The 20482-nt window shown below is 44.9% G+C and overlaps 1 protein-coding gene across 1 annotated transcript in view; it reads right to left on the bottom strand.

The window, feature by feature from the left end:
- LOC311103661 (myocardin-related transcription factor A-like) overlaps positions 1 to 17562 on the bottom strand; it is a 41724-nt gene extending 24162 nt beyond the window's left edge. Inside the window, exons 1-3 of the mRNA XM_084145274.1 lie at positions 17391 to 17562; positions 14900 to 14935; positions 9056 to 9252 (exon numbers count right to left, since the gene is read on the bottom strand). Coding sequence (XP_084001400.1) covers positions 9056 to 9215 — 160 coding nt within the window. The 5' untranslated portion in view covers positions 9216 to 9252; positions 14900 to 14935; positions 17391 to 17562. The remainder of the gene's footprint in view (positions 1 to 9055; positions 9253 to 14899; positions 14936 to 17390) is intronic.
- Positions 17563 to 20482: the final 2920 nt, after the last annotated feature.

The raw sequence follows: 20482 nt of genomic DNA, 5'->3' as shown, positions 1-20482 counted from the left end.
CTGGAGCGCAGACTACGGGTGGGTGTTGCTATGGTGACCAATGAGCTAAGATAAGGCGGGGATTTGCCTAGCAGTGATTTATAGATGGCCTGGAGCCAGTGGGTTTGGCGACGAATATGTAGTGAGGACCAGCCAACAAGAGCGTACAGGTCACAGTGGTGGGTATTATATGGGGCTTTGGAGACAAAACGGATGGCACTGTGATAGACTACATCCAATTTGCTGAGTAGAGTGTTGGAGGCTATTTTGTAAATGACATCGCCGAAGTCAAGGATCGGTAGGATAGTCAGTTTTACGAGGGCATGTTTGGCAGCATGAGTGAAGGAGGCTTTGTTGCGAAATAGGAAACCGATTCTAGATTTAACTTTGGATTGGAGATTCTTAATGTGAGTCTGGAAGGAGAGTTTACAGTCTAACCAGACACCTAGATATTTGTAGTTGTCCACATACTCTAGGTCAGACCCGTCGAGAGTAGTGATTCTAGTCGGGTGGGCGGGTGCCAGCAGCGTTCGATTGAAAAGCATGCATTTAGTTTTACTAGTGTTTAAGAGCAGTTGGAGGCTACTGAAGGAGTGTTGTATGGAATTGAAGCTCGTTTGGAGGTTTGTTAACACAGTGTCCAATGAAGGGCCAGATGTATACAAAATGGTGTCGTCTGCGTAGAGGTGGATCTGAGAGTCACCAGCAGCAAGAGCGACGTCATTGATATACACAGAGAAAAGAGTCGGCCCAAGAATTGAACCCTGTGGCACCCCCATAGAGACTGCCATAGGTCCAGACAACAGGCCCTCCGATTTGACACATTGAACTCTATCTGAGAAGTAGTTGGTGAACCAGGCGAGGCAGTCATTTGAGAAACCAAGGCTATTTAGTCTGCCAATAAGAATGCGGTGGTTGACAGAGTCGAAAGCCTTGGCCAGGTCAATGAAAACGGCTGCACAGTACTGTCTATTATCGATCGCGGTTATAATATCGTTTAGGACCTTGAGCGTGGCTGAAGTGCACCCATGACCAGCTCGGAAACCGGATTGCATAGCGGAGAAGGTACAGTGGGATTCGATGTAATGGCCTAGCTTTAGATAGCCGGCCACTTTAAAGGTGAGCATAAGATACTATTTACAGATGCCCACGAACTGTCTGTGTGTGTGTGTGTGTGTGTGTGTGTGTGTGTGTGTGTGTGTGTGTGTGTGTGTGTGTGAGAGAGAGAGAGATGCAGGAATCAGGATGCACAATCCTCAGGCAAAGCTCACTTTGACGAGGAAGGGGAAAATGAATCAAGACTCTGATCCCCCTTGCTGCAGATAAGGCACCAACCATATGCTTGCACGGATAATCCTGCTTTCATGTGAGTGTGTGTGTGTGTGTGTGTGTGCGTGTGCGTGTGCGTGTGTGTGTGTGTGTGTGTGTGTGTGTGTGCATGCATGCTTATGTCAGCCATAAATACAGATGATAGGAAAAGCTAATAACAACTCACAGGGGCTCTAAGCATATTCAAAATACCTAAAGTTACATTCTGGTGTTTCAGTGAAAGTGGTAATAATGTATGTTTATCTGACTGAAATAGGGCTCCCTGTGGGCATTCTCTGAATACTAGATCAGTGATCGTTATGGTCGAAACTATGCATGGTCAAGGTCAAATTAACTGTAAGTCAAGAATCTAGGGTCCAAATCAGCCCATAGCCCGGTGCTAAATGCAAACCAATTCTCGCTATTGCTAAACAATCCAACCAATTCTTTGCTGATATGCCCCAAAGAAACACGAAATAGCTAGAGAAAACTCTTCTGTGAGGCTATTTGCCGATCCTACTGTACATGCTTATAAAGTACTGAAGCATTATGACCTCTGAAAGAAGGAAACTGTATACAGAGTTGACCTCTGGCAGTTCCAGCAGTGGTAGTTCACCTACCAGCCATTTCATAACAACCCCAGAAAATGCATTTTGCCTGCAGGTTTGGTGTGACCAAGCACCCTCAGACAGGGGGGTAAAATAATAATATCTCCTAGAAGCGGTCTTGGGGGGTCTTTAAATGGAAGTGCTAGGACATCACTGAGGAGAAATGATGATCTTCAGAGCCAGAGGTCACTGACACTGATATTTCTCATCATTCACTGCGTGTTAGTCACAGTCACATCAGGGTACCTCCTATTCCAAGACCAAGAGGAAACCGCCAGGGTATCTGATACTGGCCTGGGCCCGGTTTCCCGATAGCGATGGAACTTAGACTTATGAGTGTTTTAACGATGAATCGCTCCAACGGCGGAAGATCTAACATGAGTTTCCCAAAACACCACGGAGAGAGAACATTCGCTAAGTGTGTCAGAGTATGTGTCGATACTGATAAGATTGAAAGAAAGACAGCGCTGCTCTCGGATCAGCTTTCTCCATTCAAATCTTACCTTAACATTCTAATTATTTCACAATACTGACGAGGGATCAGCTCCTAGAGAGATATTCCCACATATGGCTGCAAATATTGAGGCGGCTTATTTTAATGCTTACCCAATAATAATGCAAAATATAACTCAATTGATTGAAGATATTGATTTCAACATATAGGCCTACAGCCTATACTGTATGTATGTCAGTTTTCATTTGAAGCATCTTTTTATCTTTCGCTTGTTTGTAACAATTGCAAAAACACTGGCAACTTTGTATTTGTAGTCAACTTTGTTCTGATGTTATTGGAATTCACAGAGACAGATAAACATATTGTTTCTATGTTTAGCGGAGCAGAAGGGCAGAAAAGAATCTAACGACGCACTTAGTTGTTAGGAGTGGTATGAGGCAGTCGGTAAATAAAGAGCGTTTTGAGGTGCAACTTTAGTAACAATGCTTTTGGGAAACAGCTTGGAAATCTAACCATGCTACTACGAAGGTTCTAACGATGAACTTAGCCTTAAGATGCTTTGGGAAACTGGGCCCTGGGATTTCATTACCTGGTGGGCCTTCTGTGATTGAAACAAGATGGAGTCCACATTCAAACAGTTACTGCCGTCACACCTCTTCATCAAGGTCTTACTCAGGAGGAAGGGTGTGCGGTAAACAAGTCTCAAATTAACTCCTTCTCTCTGAGCCTGGGCTCCAGAATGTGAGTGACCCCCATCCACCCCCTCGCCAAGCCTTCCCCTCGGGCTGACTGTTTTAAATAGTAGGGCCAGCTGGCTATGGGGGCTATATCCAGCTACCCTTAACGGCGGCTAGGGTTACTCACAGATATCCCTGCACACACAACCTGACTCAACACATATCTTGTGTTAATGATCTAGAACCTGTTCGATATCCTCAGTGCATTTGAACACATAAAAACACAAGTTTACACTGAAAAAAAGGTTTGAAAATGAACATCATCTCATGATCCATAGGACATGATGCATACATGCAAACGTCAACGTATATGTGATGTGCCACAGTACTTCAATTCCCTGTCCTTCCTCTAATGCTGTAAGGCCAGTTATAGTGTTTCTGTCAGCCACAAGATGGCAGCGTGTATCATCCCAAACAACAATGATATTTCTAGTGGTCCACGATGTTCAATCCAGCTGCTGTGTATATCTGGCAGCATGTGTTCAGGGCAGGGCCAGGAATGAAAGAGCAAGGTGGGTACATAGGAGTTCAGGGTGATTAAACTCTTATGAACTCTTTGTGCAGTCATCCTTACTGTCACGCGTGTCACGTCTCTTATTCTGGGTCAATCACATTCACAGTACATGAGGTCAGCTATATGATTCAGGGGCCAAGGTTTTAAACTAATATTTCACAGCTGAATAAAATGCACATTTAGACTGATAGCAGTGGACTTTATATGCCTCTTGATCTCATCTCTCTCGCTCTTTGCTGCCCTCGTTCATAATCTTTTTCCTCCCTTCCCGTCATCCCCTTCCATTCATCTGTTCTCCCTTCACCTCCCTTCTCTCTTTTGACAGCCATGATTACCATAGACGTGTAAACATATCAAAATATTAACAGATAAGGAATTGAGGATATAGCTTTGTCAAGAACATAACTTCCGGCTGCTATTCGTCAAAATCCGCGTCAACACCCACGCTCACACTATTATAGAAAAACACACTCACATCAATCAATCGGTTTATTCTTCTCTGCTACGTAAGGCTCCTCGAGCATGAGTGTTTCAGATAAACGTCAGGAAGACATTTCTGTTTCCATGATAACAACAGACGTCCAGTGTGTGTGTGTGTGTGTGTGTGCCTTTGCTGAGAATCAACTCCGTGCGGAACAGTCAGTAGGAGACAAAAAAAAAAATTAACGTGGAGGAACTAGCTGAACTAGTTCAGTAAGAGCACAGATTTCTGCTTTCCATTACGAAACATTTATCTCTGATGTGCCATGACCTATTAAACATGACCCAGGCACCTCTTCACACCTGACTCCCAACAGACACACTTCACACTCTTCCCCGACCTCACCTGTCAAAACAGCAGACTAAAAGGTGCAGAGCATGCTCACTCATAATGGAACCTATGTGTGCATGCTTATCGGCAAAGGTACACTGACACTCATACACCCCAATTAGCATGCTATCCATTGGTGAACATTCAGTCACTGAGTAAGATGGAGATACGAGTAGACTAGAGCGCAGTATCAGGGCAGCAGTGTCTAGCCCTGCTGTGTTCTGAATTACAACTGTGGTCTGGGTGTGAGTGCAGTGCAGTGCAGTATCTCGACAACCACTACACACTTGATCTCTCAGGCCTCCTCCTTAGCAAAGTGGTTGGATCCAGACCAACTGTCTGTGTTGAGCTGCCTGCACTTCAGTGAAATATTGGGCCAAGCATGTTACCTCTAAATCCCTAAAGTAACTGAGTGTGTGCAGTGTTGGGGAACCTAGCTACCAATTACTTCACACTGGAAGAAGTTAAGCTGAACTATAGCTACCCTTAAGAAAAATAGTTTAATTAACTAAAGTTACTTTGAACAAGTAGTTCACAACATCCAAACTACTTTGTGATAAATAATCATATCTAAATCTTAAATATCAGACTACAAATTGCAAGAATAGATCACTCTGGAGTCAGATGTTAACAGATGTTTAATTTAGCCTATTAAACACTCAAACTGGGTTTTCAAGTGAGAATTAGAAAGGTCTGATGCCGAAAAATAAAAGACAATTGCCTACTTCACCCATATTCTATTTTTGCAGAAAAAGTAGTGTAGTTCCAGTAGTTGGCTACATGGCAAAAAACTCATTACCTACTAAAAACCCTCCCAAGATTTGAATTAAGTTCAACTACCACCAAGCTACTGCAAAATGTAGTTAAATTACTAGTTGAACTACATGTAGTTCACTACTCCAACACTGAGCATGTGTGTGTATGAACAGGGATAACACGCAAAGTAAGAGCTGCAGTTTGCTGCTTTGGCTGAGGTAGTACAACGTTAACTATGTAAACACACAGCTCAGCGAATGGGACTGCATCTGATGATAGCATGAGTGGAAAGGGTGAGTTGAGTGGAAAAAGTGAACACGATTAATTCAGACTTTTATTGCTCATGATATCATGCTGCTCTTTTTCATTTGCTTGTCTCACAGCTTCCCCTCACTGAGACACTTTCTGGTTTTGGATGCTGGTGGTTTGGTGGAACAAAGTGCTTTTCAATGTTTCCAGCACTGCTGACTGTGTTTGTTGCTCAGAATTGTAATCCGTGAACCAAAAGGAGAGAGTAGCCCCCTATGTTTTCTCTCATAGTCCAAGAGCATCTGGTCGTCACGGTGGTGGTACAGGTCTACTCATTTCTCCTACGTGGAGATTTTCTCTTTTCTCCCTCTCTCACCTGTCCATCTCATTTGAATTCCATGCTGTCACTGTCACTTGTCCACTCAAGCTTAACATTGTCATCATCTATCGCCCACCAGGTGCCCTTGGAGAGTTCCTCAATGAGCTTGACACCTTGATAAGCTCATTTCCTGACTATGGCTCACCGCTCTTCGTACTTGGCGACTTCAACCTCCCGACGTCTGCTTTCGATTAATTTATTTCCAACTCTCTTTCCCCTCCTTGCCTCTTTTGACCTCACCCTTTCCCAATCCCCTCCAACTCACAAGGCAGGCAATACTCTTGACCTCATCTTTACTAGAGGCTGCTCGCCTACTAATCTCACTGCAACCCCCCTCCAGGTCTCTGATCACTACTTTGTTTCCTTTACTGTCTCTCTTTCCTCCAACCCTAACCACTCAGCTCCTACCCAGATGGTCATGCGCCATCGCAATCTTCGCTCTCTCTCCCACTACTCTCTCCTCTTCTATCCTATCATCTCTCCCTTCTGCTAAATCCTTCTCCCTCCTGTCTCCTGATTCTGCCTCTTTGACCCTACTCTCCTCCCTTTCCGCATCCTATGACTCGCACTGTCCCCTTTCCTCCCGGTCGGCTCGGCCCTCCTCTCCTGCTCCGTGGCTGAGTGACTCATTGCAAGCTTACAGAACAGGGCTGCAGGCAGCTAAGCGAAAATGGAGGAAAACTTCTGGAGCACCTATCATCCTTTCACTCCCTCCTCTCTACCTTCTCTTCCTCTGTATCCGCTGCTAAAGCCACTTTCTACCACTCTAAATTTCAAGCTTCTGCCTATAACCCTAGGAAACTCGCTCCCCTCTCTCTCCAGATGACATCCTGCGACTAGTGAGGTCTGGCCACCCGTAAAACTGCCCGCTCGACCCCATCCCCTCCTCCAGACCATCTCTGGAGACCTTCTCCCATTCTTCACTTCCCTCATCAACTCATCCCTGACCACTAGCTGCGTAAACTGACTTCAAAATGGCCTGGGTTGCTCCCCTCCTCAAGAAACCAACACTTGACTCATCTGACGTCAAAAACTATAGACCTGTATCCCTTCTTTCTTTTCTTTCCAAAACACTTGAGCGTGCTGTCTCTGATCAACTTTCTCGTTATCTCTCTCAGAACGATCTTCTTGGCCCTAACCAAGACGGGTCATTCAACCGAGACTGCTCTTCTCTGTGTCACGGAGGCTCTTCGCACTGCCAAAGCTGACTCTCTCTCCTCTGTTCTCATCCTCCTAGATCTATCCGCTGCCTTTGACACCGTGAACCATCAGATCCTCCTCTCCACCCTCTCAGGGCTGGGCATCTCAGGCTATGCACACTCTTGGATTGCATCCTAGCTGGCAGGCCGCTCCTACTAGGTGACGTGGAGAGGATCTGTCTCTGCACCACGTACTCTCACTACTGGTGTCCCACAGGGCTCGGTTCTAGGCCCTCTCCTCTTCTCTCTATACACAAAGTCACTCGGCTCAGTCATATCCTCACATGGTCTCTAATATCATTGCTATGCGGATGACACTCAACTACTTTTCTCCTAAACCCCCTTCTAACACCCAGGTGGCGACACGCATCTTTGCGTGCCTGGCAGATATCTCAACTTGGATGTCGGCCCACCAACTCAAGCTCAACATGATGGAACTGCTCTTCCTCCCAGGGAAGGCCTGCCCGCTCAAAGACCTCTCCATCATGGTTGACAACTCCACAACTTCGCCGTCCCAGAGTGCAAAGAACCTTGGCGTGACCCTGGACAACACCCTGTCGTTCTCTGCAAACATCAAAGCAGTGACCCGCTCCTGCAGGTTCATGCTCTACAACATCCGTAGAGTACGACCCTACCTCACACAGGAAGCGCTGCAGGTCCTAATCCAGGCACTTGTCCTCTCCCGTCTGGACTACTGCAACTCGCTGTTGGCTGGGCTCCCCGCTTATGCCATCAAACCCCTGCAATTTATCCAGAACGCAGCAGCCCGCCTGGTTTTCAACCTTCCCAAGTTCTCTCATGTGACCTCGCTCCTCCGCACACTCCACTGGCTTCCAGTTGAAGCTTGCATCCACTACAAGGCCATGGTGCTTACCTACGGAACAGCTAGAGGAACTGCCCCTCCCTACCTTCAGGTTATGCTCAAACCCTACATCCCAACCCGAGCACTCCGTTCTGCCACCTCAGGTCTCTTGGCCCTCCCACCCCAACGGGAGGGCAGCTCCCACTCAGCCCAGTCCAAGCTCTTTTCTGTCCTGGCACCAATGGTGGAATCAGCTTCCCCCTGAAGCTAGGACAGCAGAGTCCCTGCCCATCTTCTGAAAACATCTGAAACCCTACCTCTTCAAACAGTATCTTAAATAATCCTTCTCCTCAACTTTCTTTCAAAATAACACTTAACCAGCACTTGCACTCCCCCACCCCCCCTTCTAGCTCTGACTCTACTGACAGCTACACTATTGAGGAAGAATGTACTTTCTAATATGTGGTTGTCCCACCTAGCTATCTTAAGATGAATGCTCTAACTGTAAGTAGCTCTGGATAAGAGCGTCTGCTAAATGACTAAAATGTAAATGTTCAGACTTTATCGCCTATGGTCAGGTTACCCGAACATTGAAGGGGTAACAACATGTTGATTATAGTGTGAGATGATCTCGCTCTCACACACACCATTTTTCCTCTTTTCCTTGTGTTTGCCTTTAGGTGCATGTCTGTAAAAGCAATGTCATACACAAGATCTTCCTCCTCATGACTTAATGAGAGAAGCTCAAGTTCAGCTGGGTTTTATTCCAGCGCACCAGCTCCTACTCCTCTTCCTCAAGTGCACTTTCGCACTCTCTCAGAGTGTGGAGGAACGAGGGCCAACTGCATTCCAGGTCCCCTTTGACCCGGAGTGCACATGGGTAAGCTACTACTCTCCTCCCCCTCATTGAGCTCTTTCAGTTGGAATTCTAACAACTTTGCCATGCAACTCTCCCTCCTTCACCAGTGACCACTGTGGGTATTGTGCCAAGTGAAAGGAAGTATGAGAGCAAACTAACAGTTATACAGTTCTATAGTGCTACTGGCATTATAGAAGTGTTTACACAACACAGAGCCTCAGACTGAGTAACCTGTCGATGCTTCAGAGCTGTATTCTTTGTTTTCATTTTCTACAGTTCATTCCAGTAGCTTTCTGATGGGAAGTGTGTGGGCTTTACACCATATAGCGTCAGTGCACCAGGGTTTTAATCTCATCAGTGGGCTTGATGGCAGTTGCCTGGAATCAGAACGGGCACTCACCGTTTTTCCTGTCTCTCAGGGGCAGCAGGTTGGGGGCGGGCTGCAGCGACAGCTCTTGCAGCTCATTGGTCACTGCCTCGCTCTGTGGGCTGGGGGCGGAGTCAGACGATGCAGGAGCCGAACCACTTGTGCTTGGCTCCTCCCCTGCCTGGGCCTCCATGATCGCAGCTGTGACGGAGGGAGGCTGATGGACAGACCTGTGAGATAAACAAAATAACATATTCATCAAAATCATAAATGCCTAGAACTATCTCACTAAACTGGCTAGAACATCCCACCTTTACTTGCATCCCCAACTGCTTCCTCCCGCCTTACATCACCTGCCTGACACATTCCCAGGGCTCCCCTCCAGTTCACTAACCTGAGAGAGTGTATGAACCCTAATCCAATAGGTTAATGGGTCCTGCTGCAGAAGGACCAGCCCATCCCCATGGCAACCCACCATAACAGGCAGGACTGCAGATTAAAATGGGCCCAGCCAATACTGCGGCGGACCAGCTCCTTGCCATGGCAACGCCTTACATAAAATCTGCCCAGTGCAGATAAATGTACAAAATCACATGCTAAAGGATTCAGAGAAGCAGCCTAAAACAGACATAGTCTTAGAATGAGAGCTCAACTTGCTACTGATGGGCCACAAAGGTGCTCTTGCCAACCTCCAGCTAATCGGTCACTTAGCAGTACTTCCCGATATGGTCTCCTACACTAATTATCAATGTGGCTTGATGGAATGCAGTCTGTATCCACATGCCATTTTTGCATTAGTCATGTGGTATGGTGAGCTTTACTCATAATGGATGCATTCATTGTTAAACTTATTTGCAGTTTTTCTCAGCAGGTAAAATAGCAGCAGAATCCAGTTTGTTAAATATCTAAATAGCTGTGTTTTACAGAATTTGGTGCAGCAGTTAATTTTGCTGCTGTGCAAGCCACTGTAATACAGTGCTTTACATAGTGTTACACTGCCATCCATTGTCCTCTTGTTTCGTGCCTCACCCCATTGTTAAAGGCCCAGTGCAGTCAAAAAGGTGATTTTCCTGGTGTCAACTGTGACTTTCAGCTAGCTACTAACTACTTACCAACATGCTGGAAAAAGCACACTGTGTTGTGACTGGATTCCAGTGTTAATTTAACATAACACTATTTTCCGAAGAATGAAGACATCCCGACAGCAGTGGCTGCTTTTCATTTCAGGGGGACAGGCTGCACCAAAAATTACGATCATGTCACACATGTGCAGTGTACATTTGGAGCGAAGTTGCTTTATCAATTGGGGAGAACATTTGATGGGTCTTGCCAGGAAGCTAATCCTGAAGACAGATGCTGTACCATCATTATTATTATTATCATTGACAGTGGATCTTGCAAGCGCGTGGCTATTTTGACAGTATATTTTCCGTAACACACCTGATAGTCATTATATGGTTTTTGTTCTTCCATCCCTAACCCCCCCCCCCCCAAATACAAATTGAGTACTTCAAAAACACCAGAAAACATATTGTAGAATGAGTAGATCACTACATCAACAAATTGATAGCATCATAACAGTAAATAAAAGTAAATAAAATTCACTACCCATTTAACATACATTTCCCTTTTCAAAAACATGACAGGCTACGCAGACAGGCTCCTGGATCTCCTCTTCAACGAGGTCACCCTTGATCCAGCACAGTGTGTGGGGAAGCTGTGCGAGATGTCCATCCCAGGACCCCTGTCTGCCCGGTGTGAGAGGCCTGAAAAGGAGGAGGCCATTGATGGACTTGTATCCCGCTTCAATCTTGGGGGTGACTGGAGCCAAGTGGGTGACTGAAGCCTGCTTGATTGAAGCGGGGCACATGGTCCCCTTCCTCTCCCGCTCCCCTCCACATCAATCTCTGTAGTTGGTTGCATTTCCTAAAGCCTAAGTAATTCACTTTTACGTGATATGATATCACATTGTTACTTTGTATTGTTTTTTTCAAGCATTCGGACGGGAGATGAGTGTTACAATTTGTACGAATCAATGGGTCCTGCACACTGTAGGGTGGCTGGGTGACTATATTAGGTTTATGGCTCTAATTATTAATTTATATGTCAAATGATGTCTAAACATTATTTCTCACCTTTATTTCTCATGAGTGTTCATGTTGATCAATATTTCAGCTATGCTGGCCTATTGTAAATAATCAAATAAATGTCTGATCAATACATACAATTCTGAACATATTTTCCTTTATAGCGCTAATGCAAAGGCACCAATAAATTGTACAATACACTTATTGTATGCTGTTTTCATGTACATTCCCTTATGTCTAAGGTGACTCAGGCTTTACTAATTATTATGAAAAAGTATCAGTGAACTGTATTCTGTAATTAGTTACAAAACAATAGAAATGCAATTGTGTATTGCTGCTGTTCAACAGTCCATGATCAACTCTTTTGACCATGAAAGCATTTTGCTGAGAAAATGGGTTGAGGCATACTATTTAGGCTCAGAATGACATGGCCCATTGTTTACCTGGTCATCAATAACATGTGGCCGATTGTTTACCTTGTTACCTGGCAACATACACAGGGATGTTTGAAAGAGCTGTCAGTCAAGGCGAGCTCATGAATAAATGCTCCCCGCCTACTCGGCCAGTTCTTTCAGGCTTACTGATCGTTAGAGATGAGAGAAGGTAAGATTTATTAAATTCTGAGCATTTTAATAGCGTAAATATATTATGGGAGATGTTTTGGTCATTCAAAGGCTATTTTTACTTGGGAAATAGGATGACTGTGCGGGACCTTTAAGTCAACATGGCAGTAACCAGAGCCCGATGGGTGGATTAACACAGCTGCCCTCTGTGAACCAAAATCACAACAATAGCCTCCTGCCACTCCAGCCATGTTCTAGAGGCTTCCACCCTGACACATTCTAGCTACAACTGTTGGGGCACATACATTTACATTACATTTTAGTCATTTAGCAGACGCTCTTACCCAGAGCGACTTACAGTTAGTACAAAATCATATTATGCTGTCAGGACAAGGGAGCGCCATCACTCCACTACTCTCGGGGCCAAGGTGTCAGACGGTTGGGTTGTTGCTGCTACTGCTGCTGCCCATCACTTGGCGAAATAGACTAAGCCAAGAAAGCCTGACCGAAATGGACTGTGGATCTTAAAACACAGGCTTTGAATTGAACAACGACAGTTGCAACGATATCCAGTAACAAACCATGTGGTCCTGCAGTTATTGATTGCTATGGGAAGGCTTGCAAACTGAACCAGCCAGAAGGACCAATGTTCCTCCTGCCATGCTCAGTTAAAGGGGGGTGGTGGAATATTTTCAAGCTGAAGGAGAGGTCACCAGAGAAGCATCGCATAGGAAGCTTGAGTTCACACAACCTTTGAACTCCACTGGTCCTGACTTGTGACCTTCCCCGAGGCTTTTCAATCTTTAAAGTGTTTCAAAATCCTCTTTTTAAAACAAGTTCATAATATACCATGTCAGTTTCCATGGCAATCCAACCCCTTTCGTCAAACCTGCTCCGCTGCCCTCGTCCACCTCTTGCTGTAGATAGATATAGGCCTAGGCTATGTGCTGAAAGGCTGCTGCTTATTAGTAGCAAGGAGAACCTGAAGGGTTGTTATGAACCTGTGATAGATACAACTATACACGATAACAAAAGACAACAGATAATAGAACAATAGCTAGAAAAGCCATAAGAATGATAAGACACTGGACTCTTGTCCAGGTAAGCCATGTTGACTTGACAACCAATTGGGAAAAAGTCAGTCACCCAGAGTATAAGCCCTACTGAGACAAAACAGCAGACAGAAATGTTAAACAAACCCAGAATTATTCAAACAACAACATACCCAGAGATCCTCTAAACACACTTTAATCCTGTACTTTCAGAGACCGGTTTTGCTTATTATAAATGATCTTGGTTATGTGTTGTTGGAGAGGCACTTTTACTTTCCCTTAGAATGACAGCACGCCACGCCTGTAGCATGTACTGAGCACTAACAGAATGTATCACCATGTGGCAAAATGAGTTACAGCATCCCTCGACAGGACCACATGTGACTGACCTAATTGTTTCAGCATGGATATTAGGCTAGCTATGTGTTAGTTTGCTTCTGTAGCTTGTCCATATCATTTCTCCCGATATTTGCCCAACTTTGGAGTCTTTCTTCCACCTGGAACCCAGATAAATCCCATCATTTGATAGACACTGATCTCAAGACCCAGAGCTTTGAGTGTACACTGTAATGCTCTCCTGTTATCAGAACTCTCGCTATCTGAGCACTTTTTAATACCTGGGATTCTGGCTTTGGTCTTAGTGGTATAGACCTACAGTAATGTATCCCCTGCCAGGTTAATACTCAGTAGCGTAATGTTCATTCTAGCATTAAAAACTAAAAAAGGATCATCATAGCTCTTTAGATTATTTCTTGATTTGCAAAGCAACAGACAGAGCTCATCTTTCAATACCTTTTATTACCGATACAACTTTTGGAGATAAGGGCTATCATGTCAGGAGACCGAAACCAACTCCACACAGGCATCCGCATACCTACCTATGCAATACAAATAAACACCCAGGCTTTCACTTTTTATTTCAAACAAGCTTCACATTCTGTGAGGAAGTGTAGGGTCAGGTTTTTGGGGTGAGACAAAAAAAAACAGGTGTTCAAAGCGGTGTGATTCTGACTGGCACAAAAAGACTAGCCTAACAACACCCAAAGCCTCCATGTCCCCTACTTTACACAACACTGCCTAACTGCGAATCATCCTATCCCAATTCTTCACCATGGGCAGTTTTTTCAACCATTCATTACAGTCGGCACTGAGAACAAGCTGAACTGAATCTGAAGAGCACGGTCTGAGATTCAACGCCTTAATAATTTCCCCTGCCAAAGCAATGACGTTATAGCCTGGCCTCTTGCCATCCCTCATGTTTAGACAGAAAAAGGACCTGAAGTCCTGCGCCACCACCACGTGATCAGCTCTTCTTTTCTTTCACAGTAGAGAAATAATTAAAATCAGCTGAGAAGAAGGTTTTTGTGTTCACTCTATTTGTTGTGATGCATGGGGCAATTGGGGCAGCATGTAGACAACATGATAGTCTAAAGTCCTGTCCTCCTAGGCCCCTGTTGGGTGTGGCCGGAGGACTTGCTGTCTCTGACCGTCACCCAAAGATGATGTCACTGCGTCACAATGCCACTGAGGCTGCTGAATGTCTTAATTGCATGTGCGTAATCCCTGCCAGCTGGTCCAGTTCCACTACTGACAGAACTGTCAATCATATCTACAACCAACACACTGACCATTGACATTTCATTAGCAAACCAAAACTAGCCCAGTACATGCTGTGTTTGTGTTTACGTACCAAGTTGTACATAACACAGTGTGTGTGGAACAGTTACTAATTCAGAAAGTGGGTTCTTATTCTTAGTATTCATGTTATCATGTTGCAAAAACGGTACAAGGTGTGCAGTGCAATATTTCAATCAAACTGTTACAAGTTTCAGCCCCAGTAATGAAACATTAGGACTCAAAAAGATTGACACGTCTATGCCAAGATTCAGATTATATTTCAACTACCTAGAATCTTGTCCACTTTGAAGTGAGATATGAACAGAGCATGGATGAGCTAAATGAACTCAAGCCATGATTCAAAGAAAGCGGAGGAGATGAAAGAAGATGAAAAACTAGAGGAAAACAAACTAACAAGACCTTCACGGTTTAAGAAAAGGGATTCACAGCAAGGGCACAACAACATGATGATAACATAGATCATAAGAACAGTACGACTTCAACCAAAAGGAGTGTGTAATTGTGAGATTACGAGAGAGATGTTTGTGCATAGCATACCTGGTCTATTTCCTGTTTATTTCCATTTCAGTGGGGCTGCTCTCATTGTGAAAAAGTTCAAGGAGAAGGTAGTGAGGATAAAAGATAGATAAAGAGATACATTTGTTACAACATGTAAACAGATTACATAAGTATCTTAATCTCTAAACCTTAGATAAGATTTATTTTAGATCCTAATTCCTGTCCAAGAAGCAGGCCAACTGTTTAAGTCTCCTATTTACTCAAAGCTCAAGCTTGATAGAGATCAGATGCTAAGTAAATACGATACAGCATTTAAATAATCCACCTGTTCATAGGCACTGACAATAGAAAAAGTAGGCCAAGCGCAGAGGATCAGCATGAATAGGGTTAACTGTGAGCCAAATAAATATGAAGCACTTATGTCATGGCAGACATATTAAATCTAGCGATATGAAGCAAGGACAGGTTTATATTTTTTGCCAAATCGACACAAATCTAAACCTTAAGAAAGATCAAAACAAGCAAGATGTGAATCCACATAACACTAGCCCGCTCCACTTTTTACAGGCAGTATTAATGCTAATCTAACCCAGAAAATTCGGCCTGCAATTCGAGGCGTTCCTGCATGTGGACATTCCTGCATCTGCAGGAACCCCTCTTTATATATTTGTAAATTTTGAAGATAGGACATGCGGGAGGCGGGGGGTGCTCCATTACAGTAGGTGGCGTTAATGCACAATAATGTTGGATGCCAGCCGCCGATAAACGCTAACTAGCTGGTTAGCTAGTGCACTGTCCCCCCCATCCTCCCAAAGAAGGGGCGGGGGCGACTACGGTAGCTAGCTAGCCGTACACCGGTAAACAGTGTCCTTCGTTCCCGCCTGTCGGGCACTGTTTTCCCGCAGTTCTGTTAACGATGGCAGGTGGGGGCCCGGTGTAGCTAGCTCAGTTGGTAGAGCATGGCGTTTGCAACGCCAGGGTTGTGGGTTAGTTTCCCACGGGGGGCCAGTATGGAGAAGAAGAATAAAAATGTATGCACTCACTAACTGTACTAAGTCGCTCTGGATAAGAGCGTCTGCCTAATGACTCAAATGTCATGTAAAATGTGTTCGGCAGGCGGGAGCGAAGGACAATGTTAGTTTAGCCAGCTAGTCCGGTACCCAGCAGGCAGCGACACCGTGGGGGGAGAGAGACATACTTTGTTTAGGCAAGGCAGAGTGTGTGGGTTGTTACGTTCATAATCCTAACATCGCTGTGCCTCTCACATTAAAACGTATTTCCTGTCGTTTTGTCTTGACAACGTAGTGGTGCGCACTAAACGAAGTGGCACAGAAGGGGTCACACACTACAAGATTAATAACTTGGTCGTGAGGATTGTCGATACGATACTAGTAATGATGGGTCGTTTGCAACGAACGGCTCTTTTTCAACGTATATTTTTAGTGAACGTCGGTTTGGCGCCCTGATTTGCATACTGCTACTAGCTGCTGCTTTTTGAGCTCAAAACAACGTTTTTGTGCAGATAAATTACAAAATAATGATCTAAAGAGGCTTAATCCTCACTGCAGAAATTGTTGGGAGAGCACGTCAAACTGGTCCACGCTGATCATCAGTGCTTAAAAACTTTTTGCAGGCTATCTAATAATTTGGCCAGGTAAAAATGTATTTCAACGCGCATTTCACGATCTGACATAATGGTAGCCTACCTGTTGGGCTTTACATTGGATATTTGCACTTTATTTCATGGTTCTAGGTCGATTTAAGCATTTTGAACGAAGACCCAACTGAATCGGCTCTTTTACATGAACCGAGCCAAATGAGCCGGCATGGGCATTGAGCCCATCACTACTCGATACCACGCATATTATGTGATTAGCTAGAACGAGCTGTGCGGCCACATAAAAATTCAGTCAGACATTCACGCTTGTCCAAGTTTCAATATTTATACTAAACTAGCTACATATGGAATACATTTGAATGTATCTACTGGCACTGCACCTGCTGTCTCGACCCCTGTACTCGACTATGAAAAGCCAACAAACCTTTACTTGTTGCTGACCTGTTGCACCCTCTATTACCACTGTGATCATTTTTTGACCCTACTGGTCATATAGCTATGAACATCTTGAAAAACGATAAGGCCAGATGTCAAAATGTCTTACCTAGCAAGTCACGTTAGCAGGCGTGAGTGTTTAGGCTACCATTGTGACTGACAACATAGATAGATAGGTAGCTAGCTAACTGTCAAACCACACACTAACGTTAGCTATCTAACCAGTATGTTAATTGTACTGTAGCTATTACGTAATATACACTCGCTAGGTGCTAGCTACCTAGACTCATGGCCCGTGCCAGTGGAGCAGCCATTATAATCCAGATTTTAGCCCCGTGTAGCCAGATGCGAGCGCACTGTTGCTAAACTAGCTAATTTAGCTAGCTAACTAGCAAGCGAAATCACTAGCCAGCTCCCTAGTCTGGTTGCGATTATTTGATAACTAGCCTAGTTGCTAACGTTAGCGGTTCAACTCACCTCGCAAGAGAAACACACTGTTGGTGGTATGGAACTGGGACCGCAAGCATTCAAGTGGTGACAGCAGAAAAGTTATGGTCGACATGTTAGTTGCATTTCCATTGGTCTTCAATCAAATCGAGACTTTATTAACCGTTGTTAAAGTTAGCCAGCTAGCTAGCTAGGTAATAACATTCCCTCACAAACTGCTCACTCAAACGAATATCAAACTAGCAAGAATAACAATCCTTCAGAATAAGAGTTCTGACATGTAGTCTTTAAGTGTAAATTAATAAATAAGGCAAACAATTATGGACAATATCACAATAATCGATATCTTATACCAATTATCAAAAGTAATTGTTATATATTTGTTTGCATTTATATTTTTAGCCTAAATGATAAAACAGAATTGTGTGTGTACTTCTATCATCTATTTCGAATGTGTGTCAAAATAAAAGTCCTATAGATATCACACATCCCATTCCAGGCCCACGATATCAATAGTCTCTACACCAACATCAGTACAGAATTAGGGTTGAAAACAGTTAAAAACATCTTTAATCCAATGCCTTCCGCTCAAACAAAGGTCCTGCAGCTCTAACCAATGACTCCGGTAAGACAAGGGGTGGCGGTCTGTGTATATTTGTAAACAACAGCTGGTGCACAAAATCAAATACTAAGGAAGTCTCGAGGTTTTGCTCGCCTGAGGTAGAGTATCTTATGATAAGCTGTAGACCACACTATTTACCAAGAGAGTTTTCATCTATATTTTTCATAGCTGTCTATTTACCACCACAAACCAATGCTGGCATTAAGATTGCACTGAATGAGCTGTATAAGGCCATAAGTGAACAGGAAAACGCTCATCCAGAGGCAGCGCTCCTAGTGGCCGGGGACTTTAATGTAGGGAAACTTAAATCCGTTCTACCTAATTTCTACCAGCATGTTAAATGTGCAACCAGAGGAAAAAATATTCTAGACCACCTTTACTCCACACACAGAGACGCATACAAAGCTCTCCCTCGCCCTCCATTTGGCAAATCTGACCATAACTCTATCCTCCTGATTCCTGCTTATAAGCAAAAACTAAAGCAGGAAGCACCAGTGACTCGGTTAATAAAAAAGTGGTCAGATGACGCAGATGCTAAGCTACAGGACTGTTTTGCTAGCACAGACTGGAACATGTTCCGGGATTCTTCAGATAGCATTGAGGAGTACACCACATCAGTCACTGGCTTCATCAATAAGTGCATCGATGATGTCGTCCCCACAGTGACCGTACGTACATACCCCAACCAGAAGCCATGGATTACAGGAAACATCCGCACTGAGCTAAAGGGTAAAGCTGCCGCTTTCAAGGAGCGGGACTCTAACCCGGACGCTCATAAGAAATCCCGCTATGCCCTCAGACGAACCATCAAACAGGCAAAGAGTCAATACAGGACTAAGATTGAATCGTACTACACCGGCTCTGATGCTCGTCGGATGTGGCAGGGCTTGAAAACTATTAGACTACAAAGGGAAGCACAGCCACGAGCTGCCCAGTGACACAAGACTTCCAAACGAGCTAAAGCACTTCTATGCTAGCTTCGAGGCAAGCAACACTGAAGCATGCATGAGAGCAGCAGCTGTTCCGGATGACTATGTGATCACGCTCTCCGTAGCCAGAGTAAGACTTTTAAGCAGGTCAACATTCACAAGGCCGCAGGGCCAGACGGATTACCAGGACGTGTACTCTGAGCATGTGCTGACCAACTGGCAAGTGTCTACACTGACATTTTCAATATGTCCCTGACTGAGTCTGTAATACCAACATGTTTGGTATTGTGGTCCTCTGTAGCTCAGCTGGTAGAGCACGGCGCTTGTAACGCCAAGGTAGTGGGTTCGATCCCCGGGACCACCCGTACACAAAAAAAATAAAAAAATGTATGCACGCATGACTGTAAGTCGCTTTGGATAAAAGCGTCTGCTAAATGGCATATTATTATTATTATTATTATGTTTCAAGCAGACCACCATAGTCCCCGTGCCCAAGGACACTAAGATAACCTACCTAAATGACTACCGACCCGTAGCACTGACGTCTGTAGCCATGAAGTCAACATCAACACCATTATCCCAGAAACCCTAGACCCACTCCAATTTGCATACCGCCCCAACAGATCCACAGATGATGCAATCTCTATTGCACTCCACACTGCCCTTTCCCACCTAGACAAGAGGAACACCTACGTGAGAATGTTATTCATTGACTACAGCTCAGTATTCAACACCATAGTGCCCTCAAAGCTCATCACTAAGCTAAGGATCCTGGGACTAAACACCTCCCTCTGCAACTGGATCCTGGACTTCCTGACGGGCCGTCCCCAGGTGGTAAGGGTAGGTAACAACACATCTGCCACACTGATCCTCAACACGGGGGCCCCTCAGGGGTGCATGCTCAGTCTCCTCCTGTACTCCCTGTTCACCCATGACTGCATGGCCAGGCACGACTCCAACACCATCATTAAGTTTGCAGACGACACAACAGTGGTAGGCCTGATCACCGACAACGATGAGACAGCCTATAGGGAGGAGGTCAGAGACCTGGCCGTGTGGTGCCAGGATAACAACCTCTCCCTCAACGTGACCAAGACAAAGGAGATGATTGTGGACTACAGGAAAAAAAAGAGGACTGAGCACGCCCCCATTCTCATCGACGGGGCTGTAGTGGAACAGGTTGAGAGCTTCAAGTTCCTTGGTGTCCACATCACCAACGAACTATCATGGTCCAAACACACCAAGATAGTCGTAAAGAGGTCACGACAAACCCCCTCAGGAGACTGAAAAGATTTGGCATGGGTCCTCAGATCCTCAAAAAATTCTACAGCTGCACCATCGAGAGCATCCTGACTGGTTGCATCACCGCCTGGTATGGCAACTGTTCGGCCTCCGACCGCAAGGCACTACAGAGGGTAGTGCGTACGGCCCAGTACATCACTGGGGCCAAGCTTCCTGCCATCCAGGACCTCTATACCAGGCGGTGTCAGAGGAAGGCCCTCAAAATTGTCAAAGACTCCAGCCACCCTAGTCATAGACTGTTCTCTCTGCTACCGCACGGCAAGCGGTAC

The sequence above is a fragment of the Coregonus lavaretus genome (assembly GCF_964263955.1).
Source record: "Coregonus lavaretus genome assembly, chromosome: 2".
NCBI classification, from domain to species: Eukaryota; Metazoa; Chordata; class Actinopteri; order Salmoniformes; family Salmonidae; genus Coregonus; species Coregonus lavaretus.
This window is presented reverse-complemented; position numbering and strand designations above follow the sequence as displayed.